Source organism: Crocuta crocuta, unplaced genomic scaffold (genome assembly GCF_008692635.1).
Source record: "Crocuta crocuta isolate KB4526 unplaced genomic scaffold, BGI_CrCroc_1.0 scaffold70, whole genome shotgun sequence".
Taxonomy (NCBI): domain Eukaryota; kingdom Metazoa; phylum Chordata; class Mammalia; order Carnivora; family Hyaenidae; genus Crocuta; species Crocuta crocuta.
This window is the reverse complement of record NW_027528417.1, coordinates 17,439,670-17,457,879: the sequence shown is the minus strand read 5'-3', so window position 1 is coordinate 17,457,879 and position 18,210 is coordinate 17,439,670. Positions and strand designations below refer to the sequence as shown.

General features: G+C 50.8%; 1 protein-coding gene across 1 annotated transcript; it reads left to right on the top strand.

Moving 5' to 3' along the window:
- Nucleotides 1–1,331: 1,331 nt before the first annotated feature.
- Nucleotides 1,332–18,039, top strand: DVL3 (dishevelled segment polarity protein 3). The gene is made up of 16 exons (XM_077754470.1): nucleotides 1,332–1,508; nucleotides 7,022–7,091; nucleotides 7,604–7,725; nucleotides 7,847–7,956; nucleotides 8,126–8,261; nucleotides 8,458–8,551; nucleotides 8,765–8,834; nucleotides 9,457–9,596; nucleotides 9,774–9,850; nucleotides 9,966–10,033; nucleotides 10,190–10,339; nucleotides 11,092–11,223; nucleotides 11,409–11,576; nucleotides 14,829–15,044; nucleotides 15,145–15,555; nucleotides 16,403–18,039. The coding sequence occupies exons 1-16, from the start codon at nucleotides 1,348–1,350 to the stop codon at nucleotides 16,432–16,434; spliced, it is 2,157 nt and encodes a 718-aa protein (XP_077610596.1). The 5' UTR covers nucleotides 1,332–1,347; the 3' UTR covers nucleotides 16,435–18,039.
- Nucleotides 18,040–18,210: the final 171 nt, after the last annotated feature.

Genomic DNA, 18,210 nt, shown 5'->3' with positions numbered 1-18,210 from the left:
TGTGTGGAAGAGGTACTTACTCTGAAAATGCTAATTGGACAACTATACAAAATGGAGTGTGAGGAGCCCACACTTGTTACTGTGGCCTTAAAGGACCTATGTGGTCTGGTCCCAGGCTATGTTTCCAGCCTCATCTACCACTATCACTAAAGTCACAATGCCCTTCCTGTTCCTCAAATTAGGAGGGTTTATTTGTGCTTGAGCCTTTATATTTGGCTGTACTTGGAGTGCTTCCCCCTGCCCAAACCAAACCCACTTATACCTGCTACTTCCTCCATTCTGTCTTAGCTCAAAGGAAAGAGGCCTTCCCTAACCACTCATAATTCTCTTTTCCCTTTTACTATCACATCACTCCATTTTATCTTTTTCATAGCATTTGTCACTCAAGTTATTTATTACAAGCTTGTGTGCCTCCTTTCAGATGCGTGAAAGTCCTGAGAGTAGTCTTACCTGTCTTGTTTTGCTTTATCTCCTGCAGTATGCTTTGCACCTAAGTGGGCACTCATTTATTGAATGAATTAAAAGGTAAGGGGTGGGGCGCCTGGGTGGCTTAGTCGGTTAAGCGTCCAACATGATCTCGCGGTTCGTGGGTTCGAGCCCCGCGTCGGGCTCTGTACTGACTGCCAGCTCAGAGCCTGGAGGCTGTTTCAGAGTCTGTGACTCCCTCTCTCTCTGACCCTCCCTGCTCACGCTGTCTCTCTCTCTCTCCTAGAAATAAATAAAAATATTTTTTAAAATTTTTTTAAAAAATTAAAAAAAAAGCTAAGGGGTGAGAAGATCTATTAGGGACGGATTATACCTAGTTCTGTTTGAGACTTACTGTCCCAGTCATGCACTCATTTTCATTCTTGCACTCATTCTGCATCAATCTATTTATTATGCCACTGCTTTACACCTAGGTGTTGTATTGAAGTTATAAGAAGGAATCAGAAATCTATCCTGTACTGTCCTCAAGAACTCAGTTTGGTAGACTCAGTGACAGCAGCTATGCTTTTCAACAGACTCTAAAGGGCCATGCGGAGGTCACTTTCCTCCATTGATATCTGGTCAGAACATCTGATCAAAACCACACTCCCTCAACTCTGGGGACCAAAGTGACCCCTGTATTACACCAGTCCCAGACTGCTAAGGAACAGCCGATTGATCCCTCTTGGGTCCAGAGCCAGGGCCTTGATGAGTCCGGGAACGCGGCCATCCTGATGAGATCTACCCTTCTCAGTCTGGGGGCCTAGGCGACCGCCGCCAAGCTCCTCGCTGGCCTGGGACCTGAGCGCCAGAGTCCGAGCTTGCGGCTCGGCGGGTGGGCCGGGTGTCCGCGGCCCCCGCNCAGACCCCGAGGCCGGAGCCATGGGCGAGACCAAGATCATCTACCACCTGGACGGGCAGGAGACGCCGTACCTGGTAAAGCTGCCCCTGCCCGCCGAGCGCGTCACCTTGGCGGACTTTAAGGGCGTTCTGCAGCGACCCAGCTATAAGTTCTTCTTCAAGTCTATGGACGACGATTTCGGGTGAGGATGGCCCCCTCCTCGCCTCCGGGGGACCTGGCCCCTTGGGCTTCTTGGGGCCCGCTCGGCCAGTTTGGACTTCCTTTGCTACACTGGCTTCTAGTCCTACTCAGGATTCTAGGGGCGACTTGGCCATTTGGGCCGCCTCATTAAGCTGGAGCTCCAACCTCTTTAGGGACTCTCCTTTTGCCTCTTATGGGGGACCTAGGCCCCCATAGTTTAGGAGGACGTCCAACTCCGCAAGAGCAACCAGAGTTCCAAGCCCCCTCACCTCCTCAGAGACCAGCGGCCCACATAGACAGACACACACCCCTCTCCACCCCATTCCAGAGCCAGAGTCCCTAACCTTCTTCCTACCGTGGATCCACCTTTTTAGCATAGACTTAGGGTGTTTGGCACTCGGCTTTCTTCTCCATCTTTTCAGCTCCACAACTCAGAGCCATATTTGGAGTAGTGCATCCAGGGGCTATGCTGGGGACTTTGAACTGGGGGGAGGGGGAGTTGAGGGGGGACGACTCAGGGGCCAGGCTGCAAGTTAAGGCCAGCAAACCTGTTTATTTAGCTGCCTCTCTTCCCTTGTGGGGTGTTCAGGGTGTTGTCAAAGAATCAGAGTCCCTGACCCCTGAGAAGTCCCCACTACCCTAGGTGCTGATTTACCTTCAGAACTGGGGCCTTTTTCCTCCAGATGGTGGCCAAGGGAGAGACCTTGGAAAGGGCCTCAGAGCCTGGATAGGAGGGCCAGAAAGAGTCTCTTGATGTTCATCTTCCCCTCCCTGGCGGGGTCTTCTCCACCCAGCTGCAGGGCTTTAGACAGGCGGAGTTTGGAAGCAGCGACTTTCCCTTTAAGAGGGGATGGAATGTTGGAGCCGGAAGGTTCTGTAGCAGCTGGCCTGGGAGGGGGAGCCTGGCCCATCCCCTCACACCCCCCCCAATAACTCCCAGGGGACTGGGGGAAGGGGAGGCCCCCAGGCTTGCCTGCCCCACACTAACTGGGCACTGGGCCTGGAGGCCTGTAGGGAAGGCCTTCCCGGGCCCTCCAGGCCTAAAGGCTGTCTCTCCTGCCCTAGCCTGAGGCCTGCGCTGCTCTTTGGAGCTGAGGCCCCAGAGCTGAGTTAGGAAAGACTTTCTCTTCCCCAGTGTCGATAAATCTGGCTTCTCTTCCAGAACCCTTGGCCTCCTGGCCCTGGAAAGCAAGCCCCGTCTCTCTCTTCTGCCTACCATGTTTTGCTGTCGCCTTTCCCCATGGAACTCAGGGTTTGATGAGCCCATGAGATCCTATGTGAGAGTGCTTTGTGCAGTGGGAAGTGCTATGCAGCTTCTGGCGAGTCTTGTTTCTGTTGTTCCTACCCTGGGGTGCGGTACTTGGTACTCATAGTGTAGTAATCATTGTCTGACCTCAGTCCAGAGACAGACACCCCTGATTGGAAGATTGTGAAGAGGGATCAGTTGATCCGCAGGGGTGAGAGTGAGGGGGCAGATGCCTTGGCCTGGTAAGAGAAAAACAGTTGGAAGAGACCAAGATGCTGCCACAGGGTATGGGATAGGGGAAATCAGCTAGCGTCCAGTGTGCTGGGGTCACTTGCCTTGAGGGACTAGAGTAGGCCAGTTTCTCTACCCGCAACTCACCCCTGAACCCACCAGGCTTAGTCTCCACCTCCTAAAACTAGACCTCTCTGGGCTGCCTCCCACTCCCCACAAGCTGCTATCAAACCAGACCTAACTGCAATCATAGGAGGGTCCCCATTACATCTCCTCTTTAAATCCACTGTCAGCTACTCACTCCTTCTTAGCTTGACCCAATCAGTAATATGAAATCACAGGTCTGATTTTCTATTTGTATTTCTTTCTAAAATATGTTAAAAATAAATACTTAACTATTGTGTTTAACATTCGTCAGGTACACCTGAAGTGATCTTGCACACATTAGTGGTACTTGAACCATCGTTTGCAAAATATTTTAGTAGATTGTTTTAACAGGGTTGAGAACAAAGCTAAAAGAGGAGATTGATTTTGTTTTTATATCCAGAAGGATCAATGAGCAGGAGATGTAGTAGAACTGTCTTGTCACAGGACTAGTAGCTGAGAAGTATATATATATTTCATGTATTTAACAAATTCTTTTTATAGTACTTCAGTGTGCATACACTGATCTAAATGCTTTTCAAATCTTTACTCATTCAATCATCTTGACAGCCTTGTGAAATAAGTAGTAATATCTTCAGTTTTTACATGAAAAAACTAGAGCGCAGAAAACTTAAATAATTTACCCAAGGTCACATAGCTAGTAGGTGGCAGAGCTTGATTCTACATCGGAAATGTGGCTCCAAAGTCTAAGACCTTAATCACACAATTGTAGGCTTTATTATCACCATTTAACAGACACATCCTCTCCAAGAGAGATGCTGAGCCTTGGCAAACTGTAGAGGTGATAGGGCTGCCACTTATCCTAGCCCCATGAGACCAGGGTCGGGCAGAGGCCAGCGACCTCTGCTGACAGATGGAGAGTGAGTCAGAGGAGGAAGGCTGCTCTCTAGGATCACCCTCTAATGAATGTTCTGGTTTGTAAGGCCCAACTCCCATCTGGTCTCCAGAAGCATTTGTCAAGCTAGGGTAGGCCCAACCCTCTTAAATTACTTGGGAAATAGAGGGAAAGTAAACATTTTCACCACTGAGAATATCACTGATGAATATCAGAGTGGCCTTGAGCTGTGGGCAGGAGCAACATGGGAAGTTGGGCTACTCTCTGTGTTCCTCCCCACTCCATGTCACACACTACCTTGCCTCTGCACCTGGTACTGAGAGCACACTCCCCTTCTATTGTCTTCCCGGGGCCAAATTTTCCCATTCTCTGGGTTTAGCTTTTAAAGTTATGACACTTTATCCTGTTTATCCTTACACCTACCCAGCTCCTAGCCAGGACCTGACAGCAGAGACACCTACTCAACAGATGTCTGTCCAGGGAACAAACACATCTACTTCTCTTGTGGTTCTGACCACTTCCCACTTGCCATATACTTGAATGAACTGTCCATTGGGCCATAACCTCCAAGGACAAGGCGGGCTTCTGGTCTGATGCTTCTTGAGGTTTTACACAATGGCAGCACAGGACTTAAAACCCACTGGGCTCTTAGCAAAGCCTTTTTAATTGAATGAATGATGATGAGCAGATTTGTTTGGTCCCTGCCCTTAGAAACTTACACATAGTTGGAAAGAGAGTATGTAACCTGCTAAAAATTGACAGTTAGTAATTAGCTTTTACTTGTAATCCTAGACCATGCCAGGCATTTACAAATCCCACTTACCAGGACAAATCAAAGGCTTAGAAAATTTGTTAAGAAACTTCTCTAAGATAGGAGGGCTAATAAGTGGCAGATTTATAACCCAGATTTGTCCAACTCTGTTTGGTGTGTGTGTGTGTGTGTGTGTGTGTGAGTGCCATGGAACCCTGAACCATTCATCTCCATGGTGGGAGGGGGAAGCCTGTCTGAGGTCCCCCAAGACTGCTGATGAAGATCAGCTGATCGTTGTGAGTCAGCAGAGCCTTGGCGACCTGTCGGTGACCCCTAGAAAGAGAGGAAACATCTGTAGTGTGGAGCTGTGTGGTGGGGCCTGCTGGGGGAGCAAGTGGTGGGGACTTAGCAGCAGCTTCCCACTACAGGCAAACCCTCTCCAAAGCAGATCACAGTCTCTGCCATTTGGTCCACACACCCCATTTTCCTGTGAGCCCCAGTTCCTATTTGGGGCTGCAAGCCTGGGGTACCCTGTGACCAGACGGGCAGGTGAGTCTGAGCTATTTCCATGTCCCTTTTCAGCATGTTCGATCTCTAGGCTTTCTGCCATCATGGGTCTGACCAGGACTTGAGCTGCTTTCTTGGGGTCTTTGTGGGTTTGGAAATGGTGGAGGAGCCAGAGCTAGATGGGAGGGAGAAGGGCAGGCTCAGTCTTCAAACTTGGCTGTGAGTCCAAGAATGTGAGCATCACAAGGAGCCAAGCACGTTCCGGCTCTAGGCTGAAGCTGCTCCAGGAACAAGGAAAGACTAGGCTTCCCAGCCTCCTTCCTTGCTATCTTCCCTCTCTGCTCACAATCCCAAGCACATGTCTTCATCTTGCCCCTGATCATATCTTTCCAACTCTGTACTCCTGGGATGTTTGACATAGTCTGGGGGTCCCCAAACTGTAGTCATAGTTTGACTTCTCACCTTGATGCAGCCCCCAAGCCAGACTCCATGCCTGTATACACATCTCACTCCTTCCATGCCCCACATCCCTGTCTCCCCACCCCCACCCCCGACAGATCCATATTACCTGTCACTGTACAGGAAAGAATGCAAAGTACCATGGAAAGAGCATGGGGTTGGGTTTTTGTTTTGTTTTTTTAATGCTTTTATTTATTTCTGAGAGAGACACAGTGTGAGCAAGGGAGGGCCAGAGAGAGAGGGAGACACAAAATCCAAAGCAGGCTCCAGGCTCTGAGCTGGCTGTCAGCACATAGCCCAACACGGGGCTCAAACCCACGAACCGTGAGATCATGACCTGAGCTGAAGACGGACGCCTAACCAACCGAGCCACCCAGGCGCCCCAGAGCATGGGTTTTAGAGTCAGGCAAGCTTGGGGTTGAATTCTAGTTCTGACTTCTTCCTGCTCTGTGACCTTGGGCAAGTTACTGAATGTTTCTCCATTTCTTTACTCATAAAAAGAGGATATTGTCCACACAATGAAGGTGATGTGAAGATTATACATTCCAACTATAGGGAGATAAGATGGTATAATAGGTAAGAATAAAGGCTAAAGAGTCAGGCTGACCAGGAATCAAATTCCAGCTCTTATTAGTGGTGTGACTGTCGGTGAATTTCTGAACCTATAAGCCTTAATTTCCCCATCTGTATCTATCTCAGCATTGCAGTGAGTATTAAATGAAATGAAATAAGCAAAGAGCTTAGCTTAGCGCTTGGCCCATGATATGTGCCCAGTAAATGAGAGCAGTTTGTTGCTATTATCACAGTGGCAGTGGAAGATGTTCAGTAAATACCTTTTCCCCTTCTCTTTCTTAATTTCCTTAAACTCCTCATCCACACGTTCTGGAAGAATGTCAGGATTCCCAACTAAGAAGAGAAAGACAGAGATAAGGTGTACTTTTTCCTAGTTTAAGGTTAGAGGAAAAGAATAGGTCTAGCCCAAAAGAGCTATGTTGGGGCTGGGTAAAGGACTTTTGAGATTTTAGGGAGTGGCCACACTAATGGGGAACAGCAATCAGTCAAGTGTAATTTGCAATCACCTGGTGACTGAGAGGACACCCTAGGGCAGCAGCTGCCCTGGGCAGGGCTGATGTCTTCCTGGTGGTGCTGAAGAGCTGTCCCTGGGTGACCCCCACTTCTGCTCCCATTTGAAAGGCTTAGGTCAATGGTTTGATTACCACGCTAGGTTAGGGTAGAGGACCCTCTGAGTTAGGATTGTGAAAACACTTTCATTTCCACCTCAGAAAGCTCACTCTAGACACCCCCACCCTTTCCCTGCAGAGTGGTGAAGGAAGAGATCTCCGATGACAATGCCAAGCTGCCCTGCTTCAATGGCCGAGTGGTATCCTGGGTAAGGAGCCCTCCTCAGCCCTCCCTCCTCCTGTATTCCTACGGTGGGCTGGACAGAGGAAAAGCATTGCTAAGATTGTAGCTGGTGGTTTTATGCTTCAATATCTGAATCTTCCTTGAGTTTTCTACCGGAACTATATCTCACCCTGGATTCTGTAGCCTTGGTGAAAGGTTAGTTGAGGGGGCCGGGGGGAATGTGGGACGTTGTAGGACAAATGTCTCCTATGCCTTTTGAAGCACTGTGCCTCAGATTCCAGCCAACCTCTGCCTTAGACCCTTGTTCTGCCCTGACCCTTGTTCCCTGCCCCCACTCCACTTCAACAGCCCATGCCTCCCATCCCCCCCATCCCCCAGCACTAGTTCATTCCATGCCTCAGCTGACCTTGCACAGCCCTGTCTCTTCTTCCTGTGTCCCCTGCTTCATTCTTCCCAAGTCTGCATGCCCTTCCAGAAGCCATCTGCTATTTCCCTGGCACCCCTATACCTACTACTCACCCATTCTTTTCCCATCAGTTGGTGTCTGCTGAGGGCTCACACCCAGAGCCTGCTCCCTTCTGTGCTGACAACCCATCAGAACTGCCACCACCCATGGAACGCACAGGAGGCATTGGGGACTCCCGGCCCCCATCCTTCCAGTGAGTGTGACCCGAGAGTGGAGAGGGCCCATGGGGGAGGGCCGCATCAGCTCAGCCCCGGGCTGGGGGAGGGAGCCCCCAGCCCTGCTCCCTCTCCCACCAAGTCCTCTCTTCCCTGCAGCCCTCATGCTGGTGGAGGCAGCCAGGAGAACTTGGACAATGACACAGAGACGGACTCCTTGGTGTCGGCCCAGCGTGAGCGGCCACGCAGGAGGGACGGCCCAGAGCACAGTGCGTCTTCCCTGAACAGACGCCTTCCCCACTCCTTCCATTCAGCTGCCTGCTACCCTTTTCTGAGCTCTGGATATGCCTGGCCCCAGTACAGCGCCTAGCCCCTCCCTGTGTCCGCCCTTCCCTCCTGCACTGGCACTGTGAACCCAGCTGCCTCTTTTCCCTGCAGCAACCCGGCTAAATGGAACTGCAAAGGGGGAGCGGCGGCGAGAGCCAGGGGGTTATGATAGCTCATCCACCCTTATGAGCAGCGAGTTAGAGACCACCAGCTTCTTTGATTCGGATGAGGATGACTCCACCAGCAGGTGGGGCTTTGGTTTCATTGATATTAGGGGGCAGGTGACACCCCGTCCCTCTCCTGCCTCGCCAGGACCCTTGACCCCTAAGGATACTGGGACTTTGGGAGGGCTGTGGGCTTTGCGTGGGGGACTTGGGCCCTGCAGTGCCTCTTGTGGGGCAGGGCTGGGCCAGCCTGGTGGGGAACGACTGTGGGCCCCCCAGGTTCAGCAGCTCCACAGAGCAGAGCAGCGCCTCACGTCTGATGAGAAGACATAAGCGGCGGCGGAGGAAGCAGAAGGTTTCGCGGATTGAGCGGGTATGGGGCCTGAGATACCAGGGATGGTTGGGGGCAGACTGAGCCCTGTCCAGGCAGATCCAGGGCGTGTGCTTCCTTAGACCCCCTCCTACTGGGCCAGCATTAGAGCCTTAGAGGGAGGGGGTGTTGAGGGCTCTCCTTGAGGAAGACCTAGGTGGGAGCAGTGAGTTCTTGTGACTCCTGCCTGCTGCTCAGGGCCTCTGTCTTTTCCAGTCCTCGTCCTTCAGCAGCATCACGGACTCCACCATGTCACTCAACATCATCACAGTCACTCTCAACATGGGTGAGTCTGGTAAAACAACACTCTAGAGCGTCTACTATATACCAGACACTGGGCAAACTTGAGGAGCTTAGAGAGGCACAAGATATTTTCCCTGCCCCCGAGGAGCTCTCTCTCATAAACACAAACTGGTACATAAACTGATCATTTCAGTATCTCATGATCAGGGCCATGACAGAGATTAGCACAGAGAGCTGTGGAAGCAGAGAATGGCAGGGGAGGCTTCCTGGAGGAAGTGATTTCTGATTCTTATCCCCCTTCCCATTTTTCAGGCATTGCTTGTTGCTCTCTGATGTTTGTCCTAGGCACTCTCTTTAGGAGATACCTGGCTATAGTGAAAAGAGCCCCAACCTTGGAATTTAAGCCTGAGTGTGAATCCTGCCTTTGCCACTTAATGGCTTAGAAAAGTCATTGAAGCTCTCTGAACTTCAGTGCCTGAGGACTCAGAGTCCCTGTGGCAGAACTAGCAAGGATTAAATGAAATATGCTTGACTATGCTGAACACAGTACCTGATTCAGGTTCAATGAATGTTAGTTTCCATCCCTTCCCACCCTTTACTAATAAAGGGCTTGGAGTTAAAGTAGGAACCTTATTCCCCTCTTAAGGTTTTATTACTCTCTATAGAAAAGTACAACTTTTTGGGCATCTCCATTGTGGGCCAAAGCAACGAGCGTGGTGATGGAGGCATCTACATCGGCTCTATCATGAAGGGTGGGGCTGTGGCTGCAGATGGACGCATCGAGCCAGGAGATATGCTGTTACAGGTACCACTGCCCACCCGGGGTGGTGGTGTGGATGAGGAGTAGCAAGATATCCCTCTCCTCTGTACCCTGCTCATTTAGAGGCCACTTCTTGGGGGGAAGACCTGATCCACCAAGTTCTTCTTCCCTACCCACCTCCCCAACCCAGCTGCTTATCCCACTCCTGTCCCTCTCTCCCAGGTAAACGAGATCAACTTTGAGAACATGAGCAATGACGACGCAGTGCGGGTACTGCGGGAGATTGTGCACAAACCGGGGTATGGATGGGATGGGACATTGGGAAGGAGGGGGCAGGCATTTTTGATTATCAGGCAAGGGGGTTGGTCTGGCCTCCATGCATCCTGCCCTCACTAGGGTCACTCTTGCTTTCAGGCCCATCACCCTGACTGTAGCCAAGTGCTGGGACCCAAGTCCACGCGGTTGCTTCACTCTGCCCAGGAGTAAGTGGATGGGGGGACTCAGCCCTATAGCTGGATCTTGGCATACGTGAGCCCTGTCTCTCCTTCTTTCTCTGTTGCCTTAGATCCTTATACCTACCCTGTTGGGCCTGGCAGTGGGCAGGGTGGGCCGCCTCTGACTTCTCATCCTCCCTGCAGGCGAGCCCATCCGGCCCATCGACCCTGCAGCCTGGGTCTCCCACACTGCAGCCATGACTGGCACCTTCCCTGCCTATGGCATGAGTCCCTCCCTGAGCACCATCACCTCCACCAGCTCTTCCATCACCAGCTCCATCCCTGACACAGAACGTGAGTGTCCAGCTCTGCCCCCGAGACCCAGCCAGACAGGGCAAGGTCGGGGACGGTGGGGGGTGGGGGGTGGTTCTGATGAAGGCTCACGTGGAAACTCTTGCTTAAAGTCAGAGGGAACTGAGGAGTTCATTCTAGCTGCCTCACACTGCAGCTTCCTTCAGGGGACACCCGACCCTCACTAAACAGTGTTTGCTTCTGAACCTGTATTGAGCACCCAGCAAGCCTGTTTCCTCAAGAAAATGGGGCTAATGATACATAGTCTACCAGGTTCCTGGGGGTTTAGTGAGAGGATATAAGTGAAGTCTCAATCACAGTATGTGGCATGAAGTAAGCACTCATAAATGACCGCCATTTTCATTATCATAACACACATATTATATGCTATGCTAAGCATCTTCATATATATTATTTAACTCTCTCTTCAGATATATTCGTGAAATAGATATTAAAGTNTGTGGCATGAAGTAAGCACTCATAAATGACCGCCATTTTCATTATCATAACACACATATTATATGCTATGCTAAGCATCTTCATATATATTATTTAACTCTCTTCAGATATATTTGTGAAATAGATATTAAAGTCCCCCCCCTTTCTTTTTTTTAACAGAGGAAACTGAGTGTCCTAGAAGTCAGTTATGTGCCTAACATTGGTCCAGTTATTAGATGGTAGAGCTGTGATGCAAATTCCTCTCTTCCTAACTCTGTAGTCCCTTTCTGCCTCACCATTCTGCCTCCCACCCCTAGGCCTAGATGACTTCCACCTATCCATCCACAGTGACATGGCCGCCATTGTAAAAGCTATGGCCTCCCCTGAATCTGGGCTGGAGGTCCGTGACCGCATGTGGCTCAAGATTACCATCCCCAACGCTTTCATCGGTGAGAGGGCCCCATGGTGGGATGAAGGCCAGGGTGGGGAGTGATGGGACAGGGCAGGCTGGGGGCTGAAGTGGCCTTTGAGCCATGCCTTTGAGCTAGAACCAGCCCCAGCCTCATGGCTCCTTTGATGTCAGATGAGCCCAAGTCGGGTGGGCCTCCCAATCAAGTGGCTGCCTTGCTCCCAGGCTCAGATGTGGTGGACTGGCTGTACCACAATGTGGAAGGCTTCACTGACCGGCGAGAGGCCCGCAAGTATGCCAGCAACCTGCTGAAAGCCGGCTTCATCCGCCACACTGTCAACAAGATCACCTTCTCTGAGCAGTGCTACTACATCTTCGGTGACCTCTGTGGCAGTATGTGCCTCCCCCACCTCCTTGCTCTGTCTCCTGGCTGGGAGTGGGGAGGTGCCCAGGGATGTGGCAGCAGACTCCAGGGAACCCACACAAAGCATGAACAGACAGCTGGCTGGGGGCCCAACTCAAGGCCTGACAAAGGCCTCCCTCTCTAGTACAACCAGAGCCAAGTCAGGCCTTTTCACCTTCTCTGCATCCCTGTCTTGGGGCTGGCATTTTCTAAGTGCCTGATGTGTTTCTGGCACCATGCTGGTTGTTTCTACGCAGCATCTCCCTCTCAGTCCTCACAACCTCCACATGCTCACCCTTGGGCAAGATGGATCACTCACTATCCCTATTTCAGCTGAGGAAACTGAGACTTAGAGATGTTAGATAGTCCACCCATTCTCACAGCCAGAAGCAGAGTTAGGTCTTGGAGATCCAGGTCTTTCTGGCTCCAGTGTCCTCGTTCTTACCACCATCAATGTTGCAGAAACATTACCTTGGTGCAATTGGTAATTAGTGCAGTTACCACCAATGTTGCAGAAACATTGTCTTAGCAAGGTCAAACACAGATCCTCCCGTTGGCCCCTGATCAGCCTCTAAGCATCAAGCACGTCTACCAGGGCAAGACCTGGGGCTGGCCTGAGGCCCCAAGTCCCCAGCCTCCTCAGACCCTTGAGGGTAGGCTGGGTCTTGAGACAAAACTGGAAAAGCTGTCAGGGCCAGCTTGTAGAGGACTCTGCAAGCCGCACTGAGCAGTTTGGACTTGGTCCTGAGAGAGTGCAAAGCCAGTGAGGGTTTTTAAGGAGGAGAGGTCTGCAGGGAACCCTCCTCCTCCTGAGCACGTAGACAGCCCCTGGGGAGGAAGGGGAGTTCTCAAAACAGGACAGCGTTTCAGGACTGGGAGCAGAAGCCCATTCCCAGCAGCCACCTCTGCCTCAGGGAGCCTTTTGCCAGCCAGGGATGCTTGCTGGCTAGGGTCCAAAACCTAACTTTTTTTTTTAAGTTTATTTCTTTTGGGAGAGAGTGAGAGAGAACCAGCCGGGGAAGGGCAGAGAGAGAGGGGGAGAGAGAATCCCAAGCAGGCTCCACACTACCAGCGTGGAGCCCAATGCGGGGCTTGAACCCACAAACTGCAAGATCATGACCTGAGCTGAAACCAAGAGTTGGACGCTTAACTGACTGAGCCACCCAGGCGCCCCCAAAAGCTAACTTTTAAGGTGCTTCAGATTAGGTTCTAGGATTAGAAAGGTTGTTGCTACAGAGCACAAGTCTGTGGTGGATGAATAGGGGTTTAGAGTTGGATAGTTCTGAGTTCAAATCCTAACTCCACCCTGACTATGTGAACATGAGTAAGTGACACTGCCTCTCATTGCCTCAATTCCTTGATCTGTAATTTGGGGGTAATAGTAAAACCTATCTTAGCACTGTTTGGAGGTTAAGACAATGTGTATAATGCTTTTAGCGCCATGTTTGTCCCACAGTAAGTGCTTTTAAAAAAGCTCTCCATTATTCATATATTTAGTTGGTTCTAAGATGAACATTTTTTTTTTTCACATTTCAATATCTCTAAAGTTGGAGTACACCTCAAAATTAATGGCTTCTTAGACTTAGTCCTATGTAGTTATTATAATCATCATTAGCAGAAGTCAGGCCTGGCCGCAAACATCTAGGGACACCTAAAGCTTCTCACGACAGCTGTGGTTTTTGCTCAAGAGATGTTCTATTCCTGGGGCCTCCTGGGTCTTTCTACTCATGGGCCAAGGCCCCCAGAGGCTCAGTTCAGGGATATGCTAACAGACAGATCTTTTTCTTCTCACTGGCTAAGGTCTCCTCAGCTGGGAATGTGGCCGACTCAAAGGAGAGAGCTGGTGACCTGGGTAGCCCCAGGAGCCCACAGTTAACTCCCTTCAGGACTATAGCCCGGAGGCTGAAATAGTCACCAGCTCTTGGGGCATGAGCCAAGACAGGCCCCTTCTTCTCACCACCCCCCAACCCCACCCCCTGTGCTAGCTATAGGCCTTGACAGGTTGATGGTTTAGCTGGTAGACTCCACAGACTGCCTCAGCCCCCTCAGATCCCTCTCTTCTAATGTCTTCTTCCCGGAAGTTGGGCCAGTTTACTTAAAGACTTGTAACAAAGGGCTCCATCTCCTTCCTAGCAGCTGGCCTCTCCAGCAATTCCAGCTCTCTCAGAGCCCTGGGACCTGATGAGGTGTGAGCAAGGGGTGTCCCTTGGTAATCAGTTCTGGTGGCCCCTTATACTCCATTTCAAGTAGTTCCAACATTGGTGGGGACAGCCTTTCCTTTAAGAAGTGCATAGTTTACTTAGGGGCGCCAGTCATGAAATACATCGTGTTAATACATTGAGATGAGTGCTATGACAAATGAGGCTTCGCTGGGAATAGAGTGGAGGCACAGAGGAGGCACCTAAGTTCTTTTTCTGAGCCCTTCCCACCTCCTCCAGCAGCACCAGAAAATTTATCTGGGCCAAGGGCCTTTGTATGGGGAGACTCTGAAAGGCCTATGTTCTTTCTGGCCTATAATGGGTACGTTTTTTTTAGTCCTAGGTGAAAGGAGAGGGCAAAATTTCACCTAAATTTCCCCACTGTTCCCTACTCCTTACTAATGACTCATCTGGAAAGGTAAGAAGAAAGTAAGCAACTCCTAGCTTCTGCTCTGGCTACAATTTGGATTGACCTCAGGACAGTCATTTAACCTCCCTGGACTTCACTTTGCTCATCTGGAAAAAATGTGATAACATTTGCTGAGATGAAGTGCTTTGTATTGTGCCTAATGAATCGTAGGTATGCAATACCTGTCCGGTATTTCAGCTTCCCACATTCCTCTACCTTTAGCCTCTAAGTGAACAAAGGAGAAAATTATCAATTAAGAGTTTTGCTCCTTCTTGCAGCCCACTAAGGAAGGAGGAGAAACTGTCAAATGCTTGGAAGGGGGCTTCCCTGAGACAGGGAGTTGAGTGTAAGGATTTGGCATTGAGTATCTCAAGTGGTGACTCAGGGACCTCCTGAGGAGGGTTTTCCTTGGGGCTGTGTCTATAGGGTCTCGCTCTCCACCATCTCAGGTGGGTGGCAGAGAGGGTCTGAAGAAGTGAGAAATCTCTGACCTGTGTCTCCTCTCATTTTGGGGACAAAGTACCACTGCTGTTGGTGTCATTACAGATGTACCCACCCTACCTAGACTGGGGGACCTTTCTCTCCTGACCTAGGAGCATGGGATAGCTCATCTGGCCTTCCCCTCCCTTCTGCAGACATGGCCAACCTGTCCCTCCATGATCACGATGGCTCCAGTGGCGCCTCTGACCAGGACACGCTGGCCCCTTTGCCGCACCCAGGGGCGGCCCCTTGGCCCATGGCTTTCCCTTACCAGTACCCACCACCCCCACACCCCTACAACCCACACCCAGGCTTCCCAGAGCTGGGGTACAGCTATGGTGGGGGCAGCGCCAGCAGTCAGCACAGTGAAGGTAAGGCAGAGGGGTTGGGGTTGGGAGGTGGCCACAGGTGTGCCCAAAGCTTCTGCAAGATCTGAGCATCCCCTGCCCTGTTTCTGCCTGTCCCCTACAGGCAGCCGGAGCAGTGGCTCCAACCGTAGCGGCAGTGACCGACGGAAGGAGAAGGACCCGAAGGCGGGGGACTCAAAGTCTGGTGGCAGCGGCAGCGAGTCGGACCACACAACCCGCAGCAGCCTGCGGGGGCCACGGGAGCGGGCACCCAGCGAGCGCTCGGGTCCTGCCGCCAGCGAGCATAGCCACCGCAGCCACCACTCAATGGCCAGCAGCCTGCGCAGTCACCACACACACCCGAGCTACGGCCCCCCTGGCGTGCCCCCTCTCTACGGTCCCCCCATGCTGATGATGCCCCCTCCGCCCGCGGCCATGGGGCCTCCAGGAGCCCCTCCGGGCCGCGACCTGGCCTCCGTGCCCCCCGAACTGACAGCCAGCAGACAGTCCTTCCGCATGGCCATGGGAAACCCCAGTGAGTTCTTTGTGGATGTGATGTGAAAGGACCCTTCCCCCTCTTCCATCCCACTCCCACCCCTGGGCAGTTGCGGCCCTCTCTCCATCCGTCCGTCTTTTTTACTTTGTCTGGTACCTGAAAGGGAAATAAATTGAACTAAATTCAGGCGCGCTAACTGCTCGCTGGGCGCAGTGAGGGCGGGGTGCACCCACCAATCGCCACTGCGACCCCTAACCTGCCATTAGCCCCAGCTTGTCCCTCTGCCCACTAACTGCTGCGTAGGACTTAACAGGATCCTTCATATCACTGGGACCTGACTTGCTGGTGCTGCTCCTTACTCCCCACAAACACTTCAGGAGTTACCCCAGTGGTGCCCTTGAGGCCCTGCTTACCCCCTTCTCCCCACCTTTTCCTCCTCAGCAAACTTGCACCATTCATTCAGCCCTCTATTAACCGCATCCCCTCAAGCATGTGTGCCAGTTTCTTGGCTTTTCCTCCACAATACTGACACCAAAAAATGTTTGCTTCATCTATTCCTCTTCCTAACTGCCTACCCCACTCCCATTGCTGCCTCAGGCCTGCACCCTACCTAGAGCTATAGTCACTTACAATAACCATCCACACTATCCCTGCCTGTGCCGGCCTTTACTAGACACCCAAAGGGGCCCCTTAGTTGCCTGAGCTGCTAGTGGCTTCCAGGAAGCACACCTGCTCTACCCCTACATCCATACCCCCATGCCTGCCCTGTGTGCTGGTTCCTTCTGACCCCTAACCCCACTAACAGGCAGGCTCATCTCACCTCTGGGCCTGAAACATTTCTTTTCTTTCTTTTTTCTTCCCTCAATTTTTCCTGGGCCTGGAGCAGCCAAGAATTTCGGGCTGTTTGACTTTCTGTGAGCCCCCATCGAGGGGAGGCCCAACCTCCGAGGAGACCAGAAGCCCTGCTTCAGCAGCGCCTCAGGGCTTCCCAAGGATGTTCAGCCCCCAAACCCACACTTCAACATGTTGAGTCACTAGGCTTTGTTGGAGGGCTCCAGCCTCTCACCCATGTATGAGAGACTCTATTCCCCTTTCCAGAGAATGCCCATCCCACTCTCTCTTTCTTTCTCTCTCTCCCTCTCTCCTTCTCTCTCACACGCACACATACATACACACACACGTGCCTATGCAAGTTCACTTAAGCCTCAGGGCTGGTCCCTGCTCAGAGGGCTGGGCCTTCTCTCCCAGGTTGTGGGGCTGGTCCCCTGACTTTCCCCTCCTCTTCTTTATAGCCCCCAAACCACCCACACAAGTCCCCATCATCTTCCTACCTGAAAAAGCCCATAAGCTGGGTCTCAGGTCAGGCTTAACAGAGGACTCTCCAAACAACTGACAGGCTGTTCTCACCCCGCTCCCTACTCCAACACCCTTATTTCACAATAACCATGATACCCCAGAGAAAGGTTGGACAGGGGGACTTCTGGGACTTCTAAAATGCCAAGTTTTATTTTTTACTTTATTCTACAGTTTAAACAAATCATTAGTCTTTAAGCCTCTTCTATAAATTGTCCTGGCTCACCTAGGCTTCCATAGTTTTAGGACTGGGGTGTCAAGAGTACAATTAAGTCTTAAGCTCCAGCCTTTGGGGCAAACGAGGGTAGGGACCTTTAAACAAATACTTCCTGGGGTTTTTGGTGCACAAGGGCTGTGCTGGAAGTGTGACTCAGTCTTGCCTGCCTTCTAGGAGCCCAGGCCATGGCTTTCTCTAGCCACCACTATAGGGCTGCCTCCTATACTTCTTTAACTTTTCTCACTCTGCCATGTTCAACTCCCTTGAGAATTCCTCCACTATTTTTCATGCCTTCAATGTTGGTGCTCCTTGTGTTCTTTGATTCACTTCTCTTTCCTCTATATTTACTCTCCAAATGGTGTCATCTATACTGATGTCTTCAATTACCATTGATACGCTGGTGATTCTAAAATATGTATATTCAGCCCCACCTTCCCTCCAAATTTTAGACCTGTATTATCACCCACAGGACATCACCACGGACATATCCATATGGACTCAACTCATTTCCCCCATCAAGTGTGTTCCTCCTGAATTCCAATCCTGGTTATCTTCATCACACTCTATGTAGGCTCACCAGCTAGGAACAGTTAACGGGCTTAAATTCTTCCCCATATCTTACTAGTCAGCATATCATATCCATTCCACCCCAACAATCTTTCTTGAATATGGTCCTTCCTTTCCCCTCTGCCTCTACTCTAATTCACAGGAGCATGGGATTTAGAGTCAGGTTGTTCTGGGTTTGAATCCCAGCTCTATTACTTTTCGGTTTCATGATAAGAGAGTTATTTAATCTCTCTGAGCCTCAATTCCCTCATGTAAAATGATGATAATAATACCTACCTCACAGGGTTGTTGTGAGGATTTAAATTAGATATTGTACGAAAAGTGCCTAGCACAGTGCCTGGCACAAAGTAGAATAGGTGCTCAATAAATGGTAGCTATTATTATTATTTTATTATTATTATTATTATTTACTCTAAATTGGTAGGGTATGTATTGAAGATAAAGCTTTTGGAAAGGTAGCAGTGAAGCCTTGAGTGCTGGTTCAAGAGTTAGAAATGTCCATATTTGATCATTTAATAGATTCAGACTGTGACCACAGTTGGAGGCTAGATCTTCAT